At 36.3% G+C, this 25,857-nt stretch overlaps 1 protein-coding gene across 2 annotated transcripts in view; it reads right to left on the reverse strand.

The window, feature by feature from the left end:
- TTC17 (tetratricopeptide repeat domain 17) overlaps nt 1–25,857 on the reverse strand; it is a 126,922-nt gene that overhangs the window by 65,148 nt on the left and 35,917 nt on the right. For both annotated transcript variants that reach the window (XM_086677642.1, XM_086677641.1), the window contains exons 10-16: nt 24,266–24,378; nt 22,321–22,467; nt 20,132–20,247; nt 19,810–19,975; nt 18,534–18,611; nt 18,173–18,397; nt 7,195–7,381 (exon numbers count right to left, since the gene is read on the reverse strand). In XM_086677642.1, the coding sequence (XP_086533768.1) occupies nt 7,195–7,381; nt 18,173–18,397; nt 18,534–18,611; nt 19,810–19,975; nt 20,132–20,247; nt 22,321–22,467; nt 24,266–24,378 (1,032 nt within the window). The remainder of the gene's footprint in view (nt 1–7,194; nt 7,382–18,172; nt 18,398–18,533; nt 18,612–19,809; nt 19,976–20,131; nt 20,248–22,320; nt 22,468–24,265; nt 24,379–25,857) is intronic.

Here is a 25,857-nt window from a genome sequence, read left to right on the forward strand (position 1 = left end):
TCCAACTCAGCCTCTTAGGATGCAACCGTGTGGTGCAGCAATAATGATACAATCTATCACTTCTCAAAACACTTTCTTCCTTTCTGGGACAAAATACTTGCCCGATATTCCTACTGTCTAGCTGGCTGTTTCCTTATTGTTCTTTCTCTTCTCAACCTCTTAATGTGTACTAGAATGCCCTAGTAATTAATTGCTGACCTACTTTCCTTTTTATACTAACCACTGAGGTGACTTCGTCCATGCTCAAGACTTAAAAAACCACTCATAAGCCCATGGCTCACAGATTAGCATCTCTAGCCTGGGCCTCTTCCCTGACCATCATGACACTCATATATCTAATTGCCTGCCTAATACTTGCATTTAAACATTTAATAAGCAACGCAAACTTAACATTCACAAAACCAAACTTATTTTTCTCCCTAAACCTGCTCCTTTTCAGATTTTACTATCTTATTAAACAGCACCAATGGTGATTACAAATCTCATTAAAAATAGCACCAGTTGCTTAGGTCCCAAACTTAGGAGTTATCCATGACCTCTCTGTCCTTCATTTCCTACCCTGCCTCTGGTGGTGTCTTGTTAGTTCTATCTTCAAAAATGTATCCCCAGTACAATGATGGCTTCTCACCTTCTCCTCCCACCTCACCTGGCTGGTTCAAGCCAATATTCTCTTTCACCTATATTTTTGCAACAGTATCCTAATGGGTCTCCCGGTTTCTGCCCTTACCTTACTACAATCTATTTCCAATAGAGCAGCCAGAGGAAAACTGTTGATATGTAAATCAGATCGTTCTTCTTTTCTGCTCAAAATCTTCCAAATCATACATCTTTCTCTTAGAGTAAGAGCCCAAATTATTAGAATGGTCTGCAAGGCAGTAAAGATATGGCTCTTTCCTCCTCCCACTCATCTCAGCTCTCATCTCTTACAAGCGAGTGCAACCATAGAGGCCTTCTTGCTGTTCCTTGCAAAAGCTGTTAGAACAACTATTCTCTCTGCCTGACATGCTCTTATGCTGTATGCCTGCATGGCCTAAATCCTTACCTCCTTCAAGTCTTTGCTCAACTGGCACTTCCTCAGTGGGGCCTCTTTAAACACAGTTTGAATCTCACCCAACCTCTTAATCTATTTTCCCCTTAGCACTATCTTCTAACATACTAAATACTTTATTATATTTATCATCTGCTCTGTTTCTCTCCACTAAAACGAAGCTCCATAAAACAGAATTCTTCTTCTGTTTGGTTTCCAGTTCCTAGACTAATGCCTGGCACATGAGAGGTATTAGTTGAATGGATGAATAACTAAGCCACACTCCATTTCCTTTAGTTAAAAGAAAACATTCTGATGCTTTAGAAGGTTATATCCACCATTAAATTTCATTTTTTCTTAAATATTATTTGGCCAGACTAACAATCTGTAATAACTGGAGGATAGTTGTGGAAGATCGTAAGCAGGGACCAATAGGCTCATTCCTCAAAAGAAAAGTAATGCTTTTTTGCATGTAGAAAAGTTCACATCAAAAAACCAAAAAGTATTAAAATATGTATACACATATTCAATGTCTTTTGGAGGCTGAAGTGTAAAACCACTGGTTATCAGAATTTGACAGACTGTCCTAAGTTCTTATGAAAACCCAAGGTAACCATTTTGTTCATGAAAGCTAAATGCTGGGAATCCCAAAAGATAAATATTACCTACTGAGATAATAATGCAAGTACAGCCACCAGATCTGTGTGCAACCCAAGGCCACGTGGCAATCTAATCATGCAAAATTCGGAAAAGACAAAGGTGCTAAACTGAAAGGGACCGTTTCAGGTGTGCTTTTAGGGTTAGGACTGCCTCATAATCTAGTTCAGATTCAGATTTTATACAGGGATGTAGGTATCTCTTTTGAGTGATGACATAAAAAGTATGGTGAATATACCATTTTCATAAAAATGTCTCAGGAATTTATAAATATGAATTATTTCAATCACAGCAGTGGGATAAATTATACTTGCTGGAGTAAGAGAACTGTGCACAGGAACCACACTGGCCTTGGAAGGCAGAGGACTCAGATTTCAGTCTTAGCTCTACCACTGAGTGACACTTGAACTGAGTAACCCATGATCTTTGCTTCTAGATTCATAAAAAGAGGGCTCTCCTTATTCCCCCTCTACCACATAGATATTTGTCAAAGGATTATTTGTTAACCACATAACTAAAGCCCTTTTTAATAAAGAAATACAAAATCTAGACAGATTACATTATCAAGAGTTACATTTGGCTCTGTGGCACAATATGCTTGAAATTTTAGGATTTCGAGACCTGTAGTAAATTAACCAACGTTTTATTTCTTCTTACAGGAATAAATGGAGGGAAGCTAACTAGTAGCATATTCAAAAAGCTATGAAAAAACGGATCTTTATGAATGTATCTTTTTTTTTTTTTTAAGCCGACATCTTCATTAACTTTTAGGAAGAATGTCATAAAACAAAAGTCCCTAACTGCAGGTAGCATATGCTGGATAGTCCACAGGAGGGCAGCAAAGTCCAAGATTTCTTTTTCTTCAAAATCTGAACTCCAGGTAAGATTGCTTTAAGCTACAAGTTATAAATCTACAGAAATTTAGGTTGAAGAACACAGATTAAAACCACAGGTAATAAACCTAATTATGAAAGGAGCTATGATCTAGGTAAACAGATAACTATAAATACAGAAACACTGTGATGATGGATAATCCTTCTGCACACTGCAACAGATATTAAGGCTCATGTACATGATTTGGAAATTCTTTTATTATTTTTGTCTGTAGGTGAAAGCTTTCAAATACATATTAAAGAAAAACATGCATAAAATTCTAAGCATACCTAGACGTTAAGTCTGAGTTCTACATATAACGTTTACCCATCATTTCTAAAGATCTGGGTCAATATTTTTTTTGGGGGGGGTGGTCAATATTTTTAAATGGACATGTGTCTCAGTGAATTAAGACAAGACCAGAGAAATCCTGGGTTAGGTGTTTAATTTTATTCAGCAAATATCAATGCCACTATCAGTGGCATAACTGTAGGCATCTGATGTAAATGAAGTCTAATAAATATGACCTACAATTGGTCTTACGTTTTCTAATAAAAGTAAAATAATACTGGATGAAATATACTAAAAATAAAACTATGCATATCAGAGACATAATAATAAAACAATCTAGACTGCTTAAGTAGAAAATATCTTCACTACATGTAGCTTTTTGATTTGCAGATTAGTGAAGTTGAAGGAAATAGCATTTAGAAAATGTTATGGAGCAATGAATGCTTGGAAAATCCGCTACATGTATTTCTGGACTTCTCTTCAGATTTAATATTTAATTATTCTGTTTAGATGGTTATTGAAACTTATTTTCCATTTTTGGTCCTTAAAGAAGATAATCATTATTACTTCATGAGGTTTCATTCTTTGTGAGACCTTTATTTTTTCCAATTAAAAAGAAAAGTCCTTTTGTTTAATGTTGAGCACTGAAAAGAACTTAGTTATACTCAAAAGCACTGGAAGTTTATTTAACAGATTCCATTTTACTTTAAAAAGGGCCAAGTATGTTGTTATTTAAGAATGGGCTTGCTGAAGCGGCACACTCAGTTCTACTTACTCAGGTCTATGTTTAAATCAGATTGTAAAATAACAAAACCAATAAAATATGGTACAAGAGTATGTATTTCAAAACTGCCAAGATAAAGGCTTAATCAAAACTGAAAGCACTAGCTTCTCTTGTAACAGTCAACTTGAGTGCCGACAACGTATAAAGCAATCTATTAAGTTTTCCTTCCCAGCATTCTTGAAATTGGGGTGGTAATATAAAACTACCTACAAAAGACAAGAATTTATTAAATGCTATTCAAAGGAGGGAGTGAAAGAGAGAGAGAGAGAGAGAGAGAGAGATGATGTCAAGCACTTTCTATATAAGAACATACACACCTAATACACGGCAGTCAATAAAATGATTTCCAGATTAATAAAAGTTTGGGAAAAATGTCAGATAAGTAATTAAGCACTGATGTATCCTTCATAAGTCGAAAACTTTTGTAAGCATAGTGATTATGTATTTTTTAAACTGAACTAATTGGTACTGAGAGGTACCAGAATACAATACCTGTGCAGACATACCAAGAAACATAAACTGAAAATCTGTGTGAAAAATTCCATGATTACATATTGAAAGCAATAAAATACTTACTCATGTTAACACACTGCCTACAATTTTACCATTAAGTTCATACTACCCAAGAGATTATACTATATTATAGCTGCTATAAAAATAGTTACCAATATGTATTTGTAAAGAAAATAATTTGTCAAAGAATAACAGTGGGCAGAAACAGTATTTAAGATAGGTTTTCTAAGAGTTTAACAATTTTTTGGTCTTGAAAAGCTTATCTCAGAGTTTTTAAAAATGGTAGCTTTCAAACAGACCTTCCTAAGAGAATGACTTAGGCTGGGGAAGGGGTGGGGAAGGGCAGCTTAAGTTCTTCTCTAATAAAAACCAATATGAATTCCTTGATTATTATATGGAAAAAGAATCATAAGCTTTGTTGGTATCTTGAAAACTTCATATCGTCATAATAAAAATCTCAGATAACATGGCAGACAAGTAAAGAGAACTTACGAAGCTTATTTCAATATTGCAAAAAAGAAAAAGCCAAAGGTAGACAATCATGTGAAGGTACAGAAATGCTAATCATTATTCAGAGGTTTTTCTCTATTTTTCATCAACCATTTAGTAAAGCTCAGAGATAGTTACAGGAGGAGAAACTGTTTGGGTTTTCAAATATAAGAAATTCATGGTATCTGTAAGAGATATTTGTTTCTATGAAGTTTCAGCCTTTCAAAGCTGGAACTCAGCAAAGCATTACTTGTTACTGTGGAAACAAGTAATGCAAAAACACTGTCAAAAAAAAAAATCAATACTGAATGAAGTCAGTATTATCCATGAGGTTTTAAACTTAGAAAATGCTACAGCATACATTTAATCAGGGGTACCACTATTTACGGAGGTGTTACTAGATGGCAGATTCTCTTCTAAGATAACTAATCACAATGTAACAGGGGCTAAACTAAAAAAAAAAAAATGTTTTTATTAGTGAGCTCTCTCTGAAAGAACTTTTATTGTATTGGATCTAGTAACATTTGCGGGATATCTAGACTACTAAATACTATGATACTACACCTTTGTAGATTTGTTTCAGGTTATTAGTTTCCTGGGCTAGTTGAAGTTATACTCTGGGAAAAAACCTCCAGACAATGGAATTTCCTTTCTTGACATGAGTGACATAAAATAATAATAAATTTCAACAAACTAAAATCCTAAGCAAAAGCATGTAAAACTAATACTAAGGAAAAGGCTTTTTAGAAAAGGGGGCACTATATACCTACAAAATTCTTCTTTCTGATAACAAAGAAGTCGAGAGAGGCGAGGGAGATGATAGCAGGGGAAAAAAGAGAGAGAGAGAGAGAGAGAGACTATTAGTAAAAGCAGCTCACTGAAAAAAGTGAAATTCTGTTTACAAGGCTGTTGTTAGTAATCTAAGGAATTTAAAAGTCCACGACATGTTTTCTATGATTAAGTAAGACCCGTAAGATCCATTAAGGTCTCAATATTCTGTATTTATTATGAATTTCTCATGGCTCACTTTTACCCAACACCTATTATGTGATAAGGGTCTTATTTACTCCTACCAACAAGTCTATGAGACAGATCTTGCCTTTAATTTTACACATGAGGACACAAGTTTCTTTGCTGGGATGAGAAACATGGTAATGGAAGAGTTAGGGCTCACACACGAATCTGTAGGACTCTGGCATGGGTCCCTCCACTGCTGCACCGTCAACACTGTCTTAGGCCTTCAGCCTTCGTGCAAGAACTCCAGTTTACACCGTGCTCAGTACTGAGCCACAGCTGAGCTACGGAGTTACGGAGCTGCGGGATTTTTGGTTTCTTCACTAAAAAACTGGCTTCTAAAAAGATAGGTTGGAGTGGGAGAGAGCCAAAGCATGAGAGACTCTTAAAAAATGAGAACAAACTGAGGGCTGATGGGGGGTGGGAGGGAGGGGAGGGTGGGTGATGGGTATTGAGGAGGGCACCTTTTGGGATGAGCACTGGGTGTTGTATGGAAACCAATCTGACAATAAATTTCATATATTTAAAAAATAAATAAATAAATAAATAAATAAAATAAAAAAGCAACCAGATTAAAAAATAAATAAATAAAAATAAAAAACTGGCTTCTGATACTTAAAAATGTAAATACAACTTACTGCCTGTCATTTCATTAAAATCCTAAGGCAGTCTCGTACAGGTGAATCTGGAAAACCAGTTTGAAGTGCTAAATCTACCGGTATATTGTTGATGTCTTTTAGATAAATCACTTAACCAAGTGAGCATTAGGGATTTTTTTTTCCTTAGGTGAAGGTGATGGACTGATAGCCCTCTGCTTGAATATTATGATCTAATTTCCACATTGACAAAGCACCCACTGTGTGTTCTACAACAGTGAGGTTCTGAGGATCCATATGTATATAAACCTCACCCCTCATAATTCAAGTCAAACTCTTTTTTCTTGAAGTCAAAGTTAAATAAGTAAGTAAACATAATCGAACTCCTAGGGAGTTCTAACTAATGAATTTACAGTAGTTCAGATATTAACTCAAACCATTACCCAGGTGGACACACTTACGCACATGCATATATTTTGGTGGCTGTATGAGAAAGGGGAAGAATGCAAGAAGATACCAATTAATGTCACGTGACTGCTTTAGAGGTGCAGTCAAGATCTGGATCACTTTCACTGGAAGGCAAGGGGGTGTATTTCAGTGAAAGAAGACAGAAAAACCACTTAAATTGTATTGCAGATTGTCTTTATGGACAGAAAATGTACCCTTTACCATTAATATCGATCATTAAAAAAATCATAGATTTTGTGGAGAGAAGTCTATCAATTTTAGTCAAATATACTTTAGCTGGCCTTTCTCATCTAGGGTTCTGGGAATTACCCCAAGGCTCTATATAGTAAGGAATGAATTAACTTCTTTCCTATGTATACAGAATATACTAGTTACATAAAATCCTTGGGAAAAACCGAGAAAATCATTTTGTGTTCTGCTGATCAGAATAGGAACCCTGGTTGTGTTCATCATTTTGTCGGCACTTAATATAAGCTGCTTACCACTGCAAACAGAAGAGGTGATGTTGTACAGAAAAGGATAAAACTGCATACAGCGAATCAGCTTCAGGCTGTTTTCACATTCTGGGCATTTGGTAGTTAATTTCAAAGCCTGTCTAAAGGCCTCAAGTGCCCCACTGATATTCTTCAGAGCAAGGTAAGCATTTCCCAGGCTCAAAAAGGTCAGGGGCTGAAAAGACAAAAAAAAAAAAAAAAAAAAAAAAATTTTAAATGTTAGTGAATTAATATTTTCTGAGAGTTATAAAACTTTCACAGTATATGTCTTTTAGCTTCTTTTAGGTTATCCCATAAAAGCTAATGGCTAATTACCTATTTTAATTACACCAGTCAAATCTACACTGTAACAAATGTAAATTTATTTTTTTACCTTTTTACTACGATAAAAAATACATAGTGTAATATATACTAGTCTTAAGTGTACAGTTCAATGAATTTTTATATGCATATATATCCCTGTAACCAGCACTCATCTCAAGATATAAAACATTTAGAATGTTTCTTTTTTTTTTTTTTAAATTTTTTTTTTTTTTCAACGTTTATTTATTTTTGGGACAGAGAGAGACAGAGCATGAACGGGGGAGGGGCAGAGAGAGAGGGAGACACAGAATCGGAAACAGGCTCCAGGCTCTGAGCCATCAGCCCAGAGCCCGACGCGGGGCTCGAACTCACGGACCGCGAGATCGTGACCTGGCTGAAGTCGGACGCTTAACCGACTGCGCCACCCAGGCGCCCCTAGAATGTTTCTAATACCTCAAAAGATTCCCTTGGGAAGGGGCACCTGGGTGGCTCAGTCGGTTAAGCATCCATCTCGATTTCAGCTCAGGTCATGATCTCGCAGTTTGTGAGTTCAAGCCCCGTGTGATAGTGCTGACAGTGTGGAGCCTCGTTTGGGATTCTTTCTCCCTCCTTCTCTCTCTGCCCCTCCCCCCCTCAAAATAAATAAATAAACTTAAGATAAAAAAGATTCCCTTAGGCAACCCAACCCTAATCCTAGAGGTAACTACTGTGGTGATGTTCTATCACCATAGATTAGCTCTGCCTGTTCTTAAACTTCATATAAATGGAATCAAATAGCATATTCCCCTTTTATGTGTATATAATCTTGTACCCTTTTGTAGATTCTTTCAGTCAGTACAATATCTAAGGCTTAAGAAATGGAGTGTTTTTTGGGTTATCAGTTTATTTTTTTAAAAAATTGATATGCAATATTTACCATGTGAATATACATAGTTTGCTTATCCCTTCTCCTTCTGATAAGATTTGGATTGTTTCCAATTTGGGGCCATTATGAATAAAGCTACTATGAACATTCTTGCAACTATCTTTTGACAGACGTACTTACTAATTTTCCTTGGCTATATACTTTGCAGTGGGTCTTAAGGTAGGCATATATTTAGTTTTATGGGCTACAAACAAACAGTTTTCTAAAGCAGACGTACAAATTTACATTCCTACTGGCAAGTAGGAGAATTTACTGACTTGGTATTGTCCCAGTCTTTTAAATTTAGCTGGTTTAGTGAGATGATAAAGTATCATCTCAATGTGGTTTTTTTTTTTTTTTAATTTTTTTTTTTTCAACGTTTATTTATTTTTGGGACAGAGAGAGACAGAGCATGAACGGGGGAGGGGCAGAGAGAGAGGGAGACACAGAATCGGAAACAGGCTCCAGGCTCTGAGCCATCAGCCCAGAGCCCGACGCGGGGCTCGAACTCACGGACCGCGAGATCGTGACCTGGCTGAAGTCGGACGCTTAACCGACTGCGCCACCCAGGCGCCCCTTCAATGTGGTTTTTAACTTGTATCAGTAATGATGTTGAATATTTTTTCATGTGCTTATTGGTCATTTGAATTTCCTCATTTCTGAAGTGCCTGTTGTTTTCCCCATTAAAAAAAAGTAGGCTGTGTTTTTCTTCGTAATTTGAAAGAGTTCTTCATATGTGCACTAGATATGAGTCCTTCATTGGAAATATTTATTGCAAGTATCTTCTCCCAATCTGGGGTTTGCCTTTTTATTCTCTTACTGGTATCTCTGATAAACAGGACTTCTTAATTTTAATGAAGTTCAATTGTCGCATATATGCATATATATAAAATATTACATATTTATAAAAATATGTATTTTACAGTTTGTGCTTCTTTTTTCAGTTAGTGCTTTTAAAAATCTTTGCCTACTGTAACATCATGAAGACCTTCTTTTATGTTTTCATTAAGAAGCTTTATTGTTTCATCTTTCACATTTTGGTGCATGATCCACTTCAATTTATTTCTGTGTACAAAGTGAGAGAGGAGTCAAGGTTCATTCCTTTTTCCATAGGGATATCCAAGTAAGTATTCCAGCACTACTTACTGGAAAACCAAAAGGTGCCCCCATCCCCCGAAACTACTAGTGTGCCTTTGTCATATGTCAGGTGACCATATATGTAGGGGCGTATTTCAAAATTTTTAATGTGTTCCATTGATATATTTGAGTATCCTTGGGCCAATGCCATACTGACTTAATTACGGCAAGTCTTGAAATCTAGTCATAGAAGTCTTCCAACTCTGTTTTTTCTCCCCCTCACTCACAAATATTTTGGCTATTCTAGATCCATTTCCGCATAGATTTTAGAATCAACTTATCCATTTATGCATACATATGCATTAAGTGCCAGGAGCTTGGGATTGAATTTATAAATCAATCTGGAGAGATTTTACATCTTAACAATACTGATTCTTCCCATCCATGAACATAGTGTCTCTTTCCACTTATTTAGGGCTTCTTTTTCTTAGTAATGTTTTACAATCCGGTATAGAAACCTTATACATCTTCCCTTTGAATTTATTTCTAGATATATGATATTTTGATGCTATTATAAATAGTTTTTGTATTCTATTTTTCAAATGTTTGTTGTTACTGTTTTCATAAGCAACCCAAAGTATTCGGTTTAGGTCATTTCAGTTGAAATACACCTAATGCCAGGTAATTTGTATTTGCTTGTGTACAAACCATTTATTCTACACTTACTTTATCATTAAAAATATTTTAAAGGATCTAAGAATGTTTTGTTCTCAAGTTGTGCAATATACCCCTATGAAAAGCAATACCTATGATTTATACAACTACTTGCTTTTGATTCAGGCTGTTAAGGTCATCCAAAATGTCTCACTATAACCAAGCCAAGATGTATAAAATATTCCAGATTACAGAGGTATAATCAAAGTAGCTCTCAGATTACGTTTAAAATCTTACTTAATGGTTCATACCCAGATACAAACTCAAATTTAGACTTAGATTTCTAATTTAGACTTAGATTTCAAAGTGTCTTTATATTTTTACATAGGGAAACAAATGTCTATTCCTATGACCAGAATGATGGTTGTGCAAATATCTTACACTGAGATAAACTAATTACCATTTTGTAAAAAAAAAAAAAAAAAAAAAAAAAAAAGAATTTTCATCATTTCATCTAGAAAATAATTACTGAGTGTTTACTAATGTTTTAGACATTGTTTTGGACACTGGGGATACAGCAGAAAATAAGAAACATAAGTCACTGCCTTAGAAGACCTAATAGTCAAGTGTCACGAAACCATGAGGGTATCACGCAAGTATGAGAAAAATGTGATGGAGAAGAGCACAGCAGGGAAGAGACATTAAGTAGACCACAGTGGGGTGTGGAGTGCCATTTTTAATAGAGTAGTAAGGGAAAGACTTACTAAGAAGTTAGTATTTTAAAGGATTTTAAGGAGATGAAGCAAGCTCTCAAGAATCTTGGTGGAGTATTCCAGAGAGAATATAAAGTATAAAGGCACTGAGGTGGGAGCATGCCTAGTATGCTCAAGGAACTGCAGACAGGCCAAGTAGTTAAAACAGAATGAGCAAAGGAATGATTTCATGGGGATGAGGTCAGAAAAGTAATAAGGTCATGTAGGATCTTCTACACTATTATAAATTCTTGTCTTTTACTATGAGTTATATGGAGTGCCACTGCAGAGATCTGAAGAGACAAAATGACAACATCTGACTTTTTATAAGGATTCACTGGTTGCTGTATTGTGAAGAGACTGTAAGGGGACAAAGGCCAAAAGCAAAGACACTGTTAGGAGGCTAATGAAATAATCCAGATAAAAGATAATGGTGGTTTGGATCAGACAGCCTGGCAATGGAGATGATGATAAATAGTGAAATATTTTGAAAATATTAGCAAGGTTAATTACCCTGAGAGAGAAAAAGGTATGAAGGACGGCTCCAAGCTTTTGTCCTGAGCTACAGGCTTTACTGTTTCCTGAAATGGGAAAGACTGAGCAGTAAAGATTGGAACGATGTTAAGGAGCTTAGTTTGGGCCTTTAGTTTTAAAGTGTGTTTTAGACATCCACATGGAGATGTCAAGTAAGCTGTCGGATAAAGAAGTCTGCAGTTCGGAGCAAAGGTGATAGGTGATTCAACGGGAAATGATAGAGTTATCAAGATATGGTGCTAGAACAACTGGATATCTATGTGATATGAACTCTGATGAATGAACTTTGATCTCTACCTCCCAGTACAAAAAAAAAAATTAACTTGAAATGGATTACAAACCTAAATGTAAAACCTAAAGCTACAAATCGTTTTGAAGACAACATAGGGAAATATTTTAGCATATTGTAGAGTTAACTGTTTATTTATTTATAATTTTTTTTTTTTAGCACTTATTCAGTTTTGAAAGATGAAGAGACAAAGCATGAGCAGAAGTAGGGCAGAGAGAGAGGGAGACATAGGATCCGAAGCAGGCTCCAGACTCTGAGCTGTCAGCACAGAGCCTGACATGGGGCTCGAACTCATAGACTGAGAGATCATGACCTGAGCTGAAGTCGGACACTTAACCAACTGAGCCACCCAGGTGCCCAGAGAGTCAACTATTTGAAGACAAGTAATAGCAAAACTAACATAGAACTACTTGTTTTCACACATCTTGTGAAAACACCTTAAATCTAATAATAAAAATCAAAAGAAAATGAGCAAAATGCATACACAACTTTTACTTTAAAAATATAATTGGGGCACCTGCTTGGCATCTCTTTTTTATTATTTTATTTTTATTATTTTTGAGAGAGAGACAGACCGTGAGCAGAAGAGGGGCAGAGAGAGAGGGAGACAGAATTCAAAGCAGGCTCCAGGCTCTGAGCTGTCAGCACAGAGCCCGATGACGTGGGGTTTGAACTCATGAACCTTGTGAACGTGACCTGAACCAAAGTGGGATGCTTAACCAACTGAGCCACTCATGTGCCCCAAGTGTCTGACTTTTGATTTCTGCTAGGGTCATGATCTCACGGTTTGTGGGTCCAGGCCCTACATGGGGTTCTACACTGACAACGCAGAGCCTGCTTGGGATTCTCTCTCTCTCCCTCTCTCTCTGTCGCTACCCTGCTCATGCTGTCTCTCTTTCTCTCTCAAAATCAATAAATAAACTTAAAAAAACTTAAAAAAAAAAAAAAGAAGAAAAGTATCTAAAAAAAAAATACAATTAAAGGGGTGCCTGGCTGACTCAGTGGAGCATACGACTCTTGATCTCAGGGTTGTAGGTTTGAGCCCCACACTGACTGTAGAGATTACTTAAAAAACATAAAGTCTTTAGGAAACAACAAAAACAAAAATACAATTAAAGGATAAAGAAATTTATGTTACAAAATAGAAGTGAAATTTTTTTAAGTAAACTTGTTTTACAAATGTTTACTCAGAGGCAATACATGCTAAAGAGCATGAGTTCTGTGGCTAATCTCCCTGAGTTCAAATCCAAGCTCTGTGACTTCTGGTAAATCCTTTTGAGTTTATCTATCAAATGGGTAAATCGTACATACAGGGTTGTTGTTGAGGATTAAATGAGTTATCACATGTCAATTGATCGTTATGGTGCCTGGCTCTAATAAGCAATCAATTAAAAGTTACCAGTTAATTCATGTGCCCAATTCGGTGAAGATACACAGGAAATGAATATTTTCCGACCTTGATTATGGCAATATATATTGGCCCAAATCTTTTGGTAGATGTTTGGCATTTTGTATCAAAGCCATCATAACATTCATTCTCTCATTGACTTAGTAATTCCACTGCTAGCAATCTTTCCTAAGAAAATTATCTGGAATACAGAAAAGGCCTTATGCAGAAAATTATTATTGATAACAGCTACGCACTGTGGAACCTAAATACCCAACAAGTGAGGAGTAAGCTGTGATATATAAATTCAGATAGAGTCATTATTGATGGCTAATAAAAACTGTCTGGTACTAAAACTTTTTTATATAATATTCTTTAACGATCACCAGTACAATAGTGTTGCAACACTATGAAATATTTGGTTAGAAGAAATACAGGAATTATTTCCAAATGTTGACATTTGGGGGTGGGGTGCTGATTAAGGTATATTTCTGTGATATCTACTCTGATCCACTGATTTATCTTTTTATTATTACTGTAGTACCACAACTAATCTCTAAGGGAGCTCTTTTTTCTTTAGAAGAATACTGATTGCCTTAGCTGATGGCAGTAGAAAGCGAAACAAGTATTGGGGGAATACAACTGTGTTAGCCTTTCTTTGGGCGCCCAATCATCACATCCCTTTTATATAGCATCTGTTCTCACTGTACCTGCACCTGGCACACAGCAAACATTTGATAAATATTTGCTATACTTTTTTGGCACTTGGCCTGTTGTATAGTATAGCAATTGTAAACCTTCACTTAAAATCTACTTGTGAATTTGTATATTTAAAAGGAAATTCTTAACAGGCAATACTTTCTTCTCATACTCAAAAAAAAATTAGTTCTAATAATACCATAGATAAACTTAAACCACTCAGGCACATTTCTTCTAAAAGTTTCTTTGGTTATAAAATTTACAAAGAGTTAAACACTGGGTATAAAAGCAGTTTATGTATTTATTATAACTGTATTTCATCAAACTAAGATGTCATCAATTGTAACATGCATCCTTATTTCAGAGATGTTAAAATATGGAAAAAGAAGTGGTATCTTAGAAACTATGAACAAAAGTAACTAACTGCACAGGAGTGATTAACTCCATGGCCTGCATGTGGAAAGTTCAGGGCATGAATATTATCCGTTTACCTATTCTTATCAATACAACCTTTAAACTGTGCTCTGGCTTAGTTGGTAAAAAGACATCTATAAATTAAAGTTGTAAAACAGTATAATATTAAGCAGCATGCATGCTGTGATGAGAAGGATAAAAAAAGAACCAGATGTTTCAGATTGACAAAAAAGTAGCAGTATATCTTTAGTAGCTACATCATTCTTTAAAAAAATTTTTTTTAATGTTTATTTACTTTTGAAGGCAAGAAAGACAGAGCATGAGTGGGGGAGGGACAGAGAGAGAGAGAGAGAGGGAGACACAGAATCCTAAGCAGGCTTTAGGCTCTGAGCTGTCAGCACAGAGCTCCACGTTGGGCTTGAGCTCATGAACGGTGAGATCATGACCTAAGCAGAAGTTGGAAGTTGGACGCTTAGCTGAGTCACCAGGCACCCCAGTAGCTAGATCATTCTTATTTAAACATCAGTTCTTACAAGTAAATTAACCATGTAATTATAAATTTCAGTCATTTAAAATAAATCACACACACACACACACACACAAAAGACAACTATAGGCCAAGATCTCTGACGAACATAGATACAAAAAATACCAGCAAACTCAATCCAACAATACATTAAAAAAGTCATTCACCACAATCAAGTGAGATTTATTCCTGGGATGCAAGGGTGGTTCAGTATTTGCAAGTCAATCAATATGATACATCACATCAATGAGAAAGAATAAAAACCATATGATCAATTCAATAAACATAGAAAAAGCATTTGACAAGGTATAATATCCATTGACAATCAGAGCCCTCAACAAAGTAGGTTTAGAGGGAACATACCTCAACATAATAAAGGCCATATATGAAAAACCCACAGGAAACATAATACTCAATGGGAAAAATCAGAGCTTCCTCTCTAATGTTAGGAACAAGATGAGGATGTCCACTTTTATTCAACATAGTACTAGCTGTTCTAGCCATAGCAGCCAGACAACAAAAAGAAATAAAAGGCATCCAAACTAGTATGGAAGAAGTAAAACTTTCACTATCTGCAGATGCCATGATACCATATACAGAAAAGTCTAGCTAACTAATTTGGATGTAAATTAAAAAAATAAAATAAAAAAAAAGTCTAAAGTCTCCACCAAGAAACAACTAGAACTGATAAATGAATTCAGTAAAGTTGTAGTATACAAAATCAATGTGCAGAAATCTGTTGCACTTCTATACACTATAATGAACCAGCAGAAAGAGAAATTAAGCAAACAACCCCATTTACAGTTGCATCGAAAATAATAAGATACTTAGGAATAAACCTAACTGAAGAGGTGAAAGACCTGTACTCTGAAAACTATAAAACACTGAAGGAAGAAACTGAAGATGACAAAAAGAAATGGAAAGACATTCCATAGTCATGAATTGGTACAACAAATATTATTAAGATGTCTATGCTACTCAAAGCAATCTACCCATTTAATGCAATCCTTATCAAAACACCAACAGCATTTTTCGCAGAATTAGAAAAATCCTAAGATTAATATATAACCACAAAAGACCCCAAATGGCCAGAGCAATTTTGAAAAAGCAAAGCAAAGCTAGAGGAATCACAATTCTGGACTTCAAATTATATTACGAAGCTGTACTAATCCGAACAGTATGGTATTGGCACAAAAAGAGATACACAACGGAACAGGATAGAAAACCCACGAATAAACCCACAATTGTATGGTCAATTAATATTTGACAAGCAGGGAAGAATATCCAATATTTCTTCAACAAATGGTATTGGGAAAACTGGTCAGGTATATGCAAAATAATAAAATTGGACCACCTTCTAAATCATACAGAAAAATAAACTCAAAATGGATTAAAGACCTAAATGTGAGACCTGAAACCATAAAACTCCTAGAAGAGAGCACAGGCAGCAATTTCTCTGACACCTGTCATAGCAACATTTTTCTAGATATGTCTCTGAGGCAAGGGAAATAAAAGCAAAGATAAACTATTGGGACTACTTCAAAATAAAAAGTTTCTGCACAGTGAAGGAAACAATTAACAAAACAATTAACAAACAATTAACATATTTGCAAATCACATATCTGGTAAAGGGTTAGTATTCAAAATATATAAAGAACTGATACAACTCAACACCCAAAAAACAAATAATCGAGTTAAAAAATGGGCAGAAGACATGAACAGACATTTCTCCAAAGAAGACATCCAGATGGGCAACAGACACATGACAAGATATTCAGCCTCACTCATTATCAGGGAAATGCAAATCAAAACCACAATGAGGTATCACCTCATACTTATCAGAATGGCTAAAATGAAAAACACAAGAAACATCAAGTGTTGGCAAGGATGTGGAGAAAAGGAACTCTTGTACACTGTTGGTGGGAATGCAAACTGGTGCAACCACTGTGAAAAATAGTAAGTTCCTTAAAACATTAAAAAAACAAAAACCAAAAAAACCCCCTTACCCTATGATCCAGTAATCACACCACTGGATATTTATCCAAAGAATAAAAAAAACACTAATTCAAAGGGTTCAAAGGGGTATATGAACCCCTATGTTGATGTTTACAATAGCCAAGATATGGAAGCAGCCCAAATATCCATTGATTGATGAATGGACAAGGAAAATGAGGTGTATATACACAATGAAATATTAACCAGTCATAAGAAAGGGTGAAATCTGGGGCGCCTGGGTGGCGCAGTCGGTTAAGCGTCCGACTTCAGCCAGGTCACGATCTCGCGGTCCGTCAGTTCGAGCCCCGCATCAGGCTCTGGGCTGATGGCTCGGAGCCTGGAGTCTGTTTCCGATTCTGTGTCTCCCTCTCTCTCTGCCCCTCCCCCGTTCATGCTCTGTCTCTCTCTGTCCCAAAAATAAATAAAAAACGTTGAAAAAAAAATTAAAATAAAAAAAAAATAATAAAAAAAAAGAAAGGGTGAAATCTTGTCATTTGCAATGAGATGGATGAAGACAGAGAATATAATGCCAAGTGAAATAAGACAGAGAAAGACAAATACCATATGACTTAACTCAAATGTAAAATTTAAGGAACAAAACAAACAGGCAAAAGAAAAAAAGAGACAGAAAGAGACAAACTGAGAAACAGACTCTTAACTATAGAGAACAACCTGATGGTTACCAGAAGGGAGGTGGGCAGGGGGATCATGGGTGAAATAGATGATGGGGATTAAGGAGCATACTTGAGGGGCACCTGGGTGACTCGGTTGAGCACCTGACTCTGGATTTTGGCTCAGGTCATGATCTCACAGTTAGGGAGATGGAACCCTGCATGGGGCTCTGCACTGACAGCATGGAGCCTGAGATTCTCTCCCTCTCTCTGCCCCTCCCCTGTGCTCTCACAAGTATGCATGTGCTCTCCCGCACTCCCCAATCTCTCTGCCCCATGCTCGCCTGTGCTTGCTCATGCTCTCACACTCTCTCTCAAAATAAGTAAATAAACATTAAAAAAAAAAAAAAAGGAGTGCACTTGTGATGAACACTGGTGATGTATGGAATTGTTGAATCACTACATTGTACAGCTAATATAACACTGCATGTTATATGTCATTGGAATTAAAATTAAGAAAAAAGAAATTAAATACATCTAAAATATATCAGGGATATATTGCTGTAATGGCAAGATACAGAAAAATATAATTAGCATGATTCTACATTTGTACAAAATAAGACAAATCAATACAAAAAAAAATGAATACATCAGAAATAAAATGAAACAAAATCTGTTTTATGTCATCTCAAAATATGCAAATTCTGCTCTGAAAAGTATGCGAGATTTTTTTTTTATGCCCTCCCCAGAAAAATACAAACTGTGCTTTGAATTTGAGCTACCACGACACAGTACATGGAGCTACAAACATAAAACCTCACCTCAGAGCTATTGATGGCCAAAGCTTGAAGTAGCAGCTTAGTGGCATCAAGATGGAGGCCATAGTGAATCAAAAGGTTGGCCAAGTTCACAAGAGGAATGTCCTGGTACTGAAGTGGAGCCAAATTCAAAGCCCTCTGAAGACAAGCAATAGCAAAAGTGCTGTTTCCTACTGCTCTCCAGTAGAGTCCAGCTTCATTGAGTATCAGCCAGACAGGAGCATTTGGCTGAAAAAAACCCAAAATACCTCAGTTAATGCAAGAATATAGTACTTGTTCTGACAGATTTTTAGTGCATGCAGTTTAACTTTTAATTACAATTACTAAGCATTTAAATTTCAGATGTCTAAAGTAGATGACTTACCTTATTAATAGCATGAAATAAGAAAGACCCAATTTCTTCTTCTGGGATAGTATAGTTATTAATACGGGAAAGCAAAATCTGAAAACATCAAAAGGAAGACTGACTCAATTGAAAATAACAGGGAATACATTTGAAAGAATTCTACAGATAGCAGTCTTGACTTGAGCTCCTCAGGAACAGCTAATTTGAATAGATATTTATAAACATATATATAGATACACACACACACACACATATATACATACACACATACATATATAAAAACATGAAGTCATCAGCATACCAACAGGTGTTGACCTGCTTATATGAATACCCTAGTTTCCTTTAACTAAAACATGTTAAAAGATGTATACCACATACATTATTAAGGTGATATACCATACCCCATTAAAGTCAACATAAGTGTCCAAAATCAAAAGAGAAATTTTTCAAAAGACAATAGCATCTAATACTTGATACAATAAAAAATCTTCTATCTTTTCTAGTGGGAAAAGCACTGGATCTCAATTGCTCTATGGTCCTGTAACATCTGTGCAACTGTGAGCAACTCTACAGTAGGGATCATGGTCTATTTACCTTTCCTAGTATTCCAAACAGTGCCTGGCACATAATGTTTTCTGCCTCAGTAAATGTTTGTTGACTGTAAGTAGTAACTGTTCAGTTTTAAAATTGACTTTTTAAAAAGGTTATTGTGATGGTGTGTTTTCTCTGCCAAAAAAGTAATTTTTTCATTTGTATCTATGGAATGGTATGGTATTGAATGTAGAATTTATATTCAGTAATAAAACATTCCTAGTTATACATTAACTAGTAGGAATTAAAGAACAAAACTTAACAGAACTTCTCTATAATGTCTGTAAGGTAGCTGTAATTCATACAAACTTCTAAGGACCTCATATAAGGCCAGAGCAGGTTGATAAGGCCAGAAAGAGAATCTTCAAGCTTTCAATTTATATAAATTCCTGGAGGCTTGACCACTAAATTGAAGTGGTTAGAATGGCCTCCAGTAGATGAGCTTCATTTAACTAAACAGAGTTCTGTGTTGCTCATCTTTGTAGCACTCTTAGAGAGAGTGCTTATGTGGTCTGTGTAAACAGCAGCCCTGAAGCACCTTCAACGGCATGATTGTCTTCTTAATGATTTCACCTATTCTGTAACTCTATCTCTAGTTTTAAAAACTTTAAGTTCAACAACTACCAATTTTTTGTTCTGCCTAAGAGGCTTGTGAAGTCACCCAGTATGGACGGCAATAAACACCAGCCTAAGTGAGCCTTACTTTTCGTGCATGGTCATCTGGCATTTTGGCTTTCAGATCCATGCGGACCTCTAATTCTTTGACTAAGTAGGACAGAGTCTGGCTTTTTCTGAAGTCAGTTATGGAACAGTCAGGGGTTTGGGCCTCTTCTTCTGAAGAATAATCATCACTGTTGAGTTCGTGGATCCTGGCACAAGAAAAAGGAACAAGATTCATATTTTCAAAGTTTGGGTGATTTCAAGATAAAGACTTAACCTTTCAAGTCCAAGGATGGTGCTCTCAAAGAACTGCCAGATGACAATCATGCAGAATCAAGTGCTTTGCCAAATCCATCAGCACTTGCCTGAGTCCTTTGTTTTCCGGAGGCAGAAAATACGTTGGCAATTCCCCACCAATAGGGACTCTCGGATAACTTTCTACACAATCTGCTCTTTTAGGCCACAGAATATGCTGTTTGTCCTAATGAAGAGAGAAAGTTCTCATAAATTTCTTTGGATTCAGTATTTCAACAGGCTAAATAAACTTTCAAAAGAACATAAATATACTAGGATAGTTTGAACAATTTAGTATTTTAAGATAATCGTAGACACAGTGGTAGACTGTAAAATTCTTTATATTGAAGAGTGTTGGTCTTAAGACTGGTTCAGGGTTGGGCTAAGTCAGCTGAGCCCGATGAGATACAAGGAGAGGCTTGCTTGGGGCTTCTGGGAAAGAAAAGCCGGTCTAAGTCTCTTAGCCACATAGGAGCAAAGAACATGTTACTCCAGTTGCTGCTGGCTGTCACCTCATGACCATGAGGAAGACAAGCTTTAGGATGAAACCAATACTATGGATGGTAAATTGAAAGGGAAAGAAATGGGTAATTGATGATATCAATGGGCTGAACCAACCAAAGTTTGCTCTAATCTATGGACGTCCTATAATATGAGGCATATTATCTTTTAAGCCAATTTGAAGTAGAGTTTATAATTTGTAACTGAAAGCATATATAAGCTTATAAAACTGGCACAGAAAACTACTTCCCCTGAACTAAGACCTTTTCTTTGCCAATGCCAAAGTTTAACAATTTTTTGATTTGTAAAATGTTCATTTTTCTAAACATAAATAACATACATCAGAGGCTTACTAAAATTATATCTGTTTTTTTAAATGTTTATTTAATTTTCAGAGAGAGTGAACGCACAAGTGGGGGAGGGGGCAGAGAGAGAGGGGGACAGAGGATCTGCAGGCTCTGTGCTCAAACTCATGAACCTTGAGATCATGACCTGAGCTGAAGTCCAATGCTTAACTGACTCACCAGGCGTCCCACTAAACTTAAATCTTGAAGCTATGAAACTCTGGAGAATTTGTATTACATATAACTAAATCTAAGTGGTCATATTGTTAGAACAAAAACCTGATTAAATTCGGAAAATTAAATAGTGAATAAAAAATATATGGTATCTGTCCTCAGATTATTTATTTCTTAGCTAGCTTAGAAAGACACTTATTGACTTATTACCTATATCATCTGGCAGAATGTAAGCTCCCTCAAAGAGCTTGTGTACTGTATTCATAGTCCCAACCTGACACACAGTTGGGAGCTTGATACAAGAATGCTGATTAAAAACTGAAATACAGGGGCACCAGGGTGGCTCAGTCAGTTGAGCATCCCACTCTTGATTTCGGCTCAGGTCATAATCCCAGGGTCGTGGGATTGAGTCCTGCATTGGCCTCTGCACTGAGCACGGAGCTTGCTTAAGATTCTCTCTCTCTCTCTCTCTCTCTCTCTCTCTCTCTCTCTCTCCCCCTCCCTCCCTCTATCTGTCTCTCTCCCTTTCTACCCCTCTCCCATGCTCATGCTGTCTCTCTCTCCCTAAAAAATAAAAAAAAAATTTTTTAAAGTGAAATACAGTTGACTCTTGAATAACAGGTTTGAACTATGCAGGTCTATTTACACGTGGATTTTTTTGATAAATGCAGCGCAAGTATTAAAACTGTATTTTCTCTTCCTCATGACTTTCTTAATAATCTTTTTTCTCTCACTTACTTTATTGTAAGAATATAGTATATAATACTTACAACAAAAAATACATGTTAATCTACTGTTTATGTTGTCAGTACGGCTTCAGTCAACAGTAGACTGTCAGTACTTAAGTTGTGGGGGAATCAAAAGTTATACACAGATTTTTGACTGCATGGGGGTTTGGCCCCTTTAGCCCCCATGTTGTTTGAGGGTCAACTGTATATGTGAGCATATACTTAGGTCAAATTTAGAAGCTTTCTAGGGTTGGTAATTATACTCAGAGCCCAAAGTTTTAAACTAAAATCAGGGTGTCTATATGCCCCATTTGATTGGAAGAAGACCTCAAGACATACCCTGTGTCTTGCTAAACTGCTACCTAGCAGAATGGCTTCTGTTTAATAGAAGTTTAATAAGTGTTTGTGGAACTAAGCTGAACAGTGATAGGGACCATATTAATCAATGAAGGTGAGGGTCACAGCTTTAAAAAATCTTGTCTGAGAAAACTCCTGAGAAATTCATTCTCTTACCCTATATGCATCAGAATCCCTGCCCCAGATCCAGAGAATGGAATGGGCTACAGGAGAAGACTTGACCAAATCACTGATATCACTCTGATTTGCCTGAACATCAAAATTCACAGACATCATACTGGAGGTTGATGAATCCTCACCAAACTAGAAAATGAAAAGAACAGTTCAATCAAATTGAAAGCAGGAAAGAAGTTATGACTAAGATTTAACCTAACCCAAAATATTAGTGAATACTCAAACCCAGTAGGAAATCTGAAAGTAGGTTAGTATCAAAGCAATCAGATGTTTATATTTTCAGAACTAGGTCCCAACACCATTCTCTTAGAAAATGCATAGTTAGCGATTCTCAATCAACTATGCCCTTGGGATATGAGGAAAATGGCATGGACTCTTTACTTCCCTTCTTTATTGTCCCATTACTTCCTTTTCATGATTTAGTCTCTTTTAGGTTTAATGATGAGCTTATTATCTAGAGGTTTGGCTCATTATTCCCCTCCCCTACCTAGACTAAAATGATTGCTACTCTATAAAATTCGTGTGCTGCGGTAGAAACAACGGAACTTAAAAAAGGGCTCAAGAGTTTAATATAGCTATGATTTAGGCATTATAACTATTACACAATCAACTCCAAATATAAATACAGTCTTCCTCCAAACCAAGGTAAACCAATGTTTGATATTCTTACAGGATACCACAGCTTCTGTTTATTTCTAAAACCTTGTTAGATAAGAAAATGGGACCAGTATGGGAGGGAGTAGAAAAGAATGGATTCTTTCACTATATAGTAGAGATGTAACCTATGGATATATAAGACTGAACGCTACACTGGTACAGGGGAGTCTTCCAAGGTATGTCCCCAAAGTTACCTGGGTTTTAGTCTATTTCATTTATAAATATTCCCTTTTTTCCCCTTAAAATAATGCTTGGATTCAAGGCCGGGAGCTATAATCTCAGAGGTGTAAGTCTTATCGTCCTTTGAAAATAAAACCTGGGATACTGCTAGCACCTACTTGACAAATCACAGGAAGCTTGTGGTCCCTATACTACTTCTCCCCTAAATGGCCTCTTAATTTTTGCTTCTTTTTTTCAATGAGGTCTGGAGTTTTTCAGATTAAAGTGTATTAATTCTTCACCGTTTGTCTTCCCCTAGAAGCTGTTTTAATCTTTTAATTATTTAACTGCTTCTCTCTGGAAATTCCTAGATCTATGATTAAAGACATGATAAGATTTTGATAGGATAAGATAACGTGTTACTTTATTCCCAACATCCTTGTGGATGACACTTGGAACTCTGGTTGTGTTTGCTATCTATAACAGCACCAATTAGATGCTATTTGGAATCATTATAATTATGTATTATTTTTTCCCAATTAGATAGGCTAGGATTGTATGTGTGTGTATGACTACACATATATGTATGCATATAAGTACACGTATACGTATGGATATACATAGAAACAGAAACAGAAAGAGAAAACACACATGCATGTAGAAATACGGCTTAATAAAAATTTTCTATTGATAATGGTCATTTTGTTAAAGTTTTTAGCTGAAGCAACATAACCGGACTGATGACTTCAGGAAAGACCACAGCTACTCTTTCCCAAATTTTAAATTACTGGTATTACTCCAATAAGTTAAACGGGGGAGATGAAGGCTTTGAGTTAAATACTAATAACAATCCAATGAAGCTCTCATGGTAAAGGAGAAAAGAAATAAAGACACACAAATAGACATTACAGCTAGTACTTGGGGGATCTGGAAATGTCATGCATGAAGCAAATGAGTATTATCTATAAAATCTGACTTCATAAACATACTCAAACCTTAAATTATTCACAAATTTTCAGGATCGAATATACAAGGAATCAAGCGTCGGAGGAAGCAATATTACTCTTAGATATGCAAAGTTATAAGAACTAAAAGAGACCAAGAAAAAGACCTGAACATAGTCCACATTTTCAAAAATGTCTCCACGATGGTAGCGCACAGGTTGGTCCCACTGGCAGTGTAAACTATGCTGCTGATTGACCAGCCGGCATATCTGATGATTTCCTGGAATAAGAAAGGAAATTACCATTGTGGAGAAAGATCAGCAATGCCAACATGGTTTCCTCAGTCTAAGCCATTTGGTGTCAGAGCCTGGTAGAGTACCTACACAGGGTGTGCTTACACAGGGAAACTAATGGTTAACTAAAATCATTCTAAAGAAGGGTGTTTCTCCACCTATAAAAACAAAGCGGCTAAATCACCAAAGTATCTTGTGGCAATTGCATTCTATGGCTGTAAAATCATTAATTACACTGTTTTAAGGGACTTTTGCCATCTCTCTGGAGACAGTCTGCTTTATCTACTTCATATTTTTGTTTTAAATGTGTATGTTTAAGAGCTCTGGTTGTATTGCAGTACAGAGCAAGCAGTAAATAATCCCAAGGACTGAACATACTCCTTACACGCAAAAAAGCAAAGAAAACTTGTTAGATGGACTGTATAATGGACTTTAAATGGTCACAGCTAAGGTTTAAAGATTAAGAGGCCTCCCAGATCAATATATTTATCAAGGGAGAAGTATATAATATAAGGGATTCTATTAATTTATTCTTTGGTGTCTAGCTGTTAGATCTACTCCCAATGGGGTTTATCAGAAATGAGACATTCTGGATATAACCAAGTCACTGATATCCTGTCAACCCAAGTGCCCTTAAGACAGTGGATCTATTGGGTCATGGGCTTTAAGAAGTTTTTGTTTTGTTCTGTGTTTTAATAATTCTTATTTTGGGTCATGGGCTTTAAGAAGTTTTTGTTTTGTTCTGTGTTTTAATAATTCTTATTTTTTTAAGTTTATTTATTTATTTATTTATTTATTTAGAGAGACACCATGCATGTGGACACACGCAGGCATGAGCGTTCATGGGGGAGGGGCAGGGCAGAGAGAGATAGGGGGAGAGAGAATCCCAAGCAGGCTCTGCACTGCTAGTACAGAGCCTGATGAGGGACTCAAAATCACAAACCCTGAGATCATGACCTGAGCCGAAATCAAGAGTTGGATACTCAACTGACTGAACCACCTAGGTGCCCCTGGACTCTAAGAAGTTTTAATAAAATCTATATGCCCTCTTCCCAGGAAAAAAAAAAAAAATTGTGCACACACACATTACTGCATATAATTTTGGGGAGGATTTAGAACCTCCTGAAACTAACCAGGTTAAGAATTCCTGCTTGAGACAAATACCAGTCTAAAATCTTTTAAAATAAAATAATTGTTTTTAAGGGAGCAAGAAAATAAGAGTTAGTTTGTGTTGGCTGGAGTGTGTGGATGCTTTGTTTCTAGGGTGTGTCTGGCTTGTGTTTACTTGATATATGGCCCGGGCCACATTACTCACAGTGTTTTCAGACCAGCAGCAACAGACATCCAATAGGAGGAGCTTGTTAGAAATACAGAATCTTCAGTCCTACCTCAGACCTACTGATCAGAACCTGCATTTCAAAAAGATCTCCAAGAGACTGGCATGCACTTGACCAAACAACTGTTGT

Source organism: Puma concolor, chromosome D1, assembly GCF_028749965.1.
Source record: "Puma concolor isolate L17-30 chromosome D1, mPumCon1.1.hap2, whole genome shotgun sequence".
Taxonomy (NCBI): domain Eukaryota; kingdom Metazoa; phylum Chordata; class Mammalia; order Carnivora; family Felidae; genus Puma; species Puma concolor.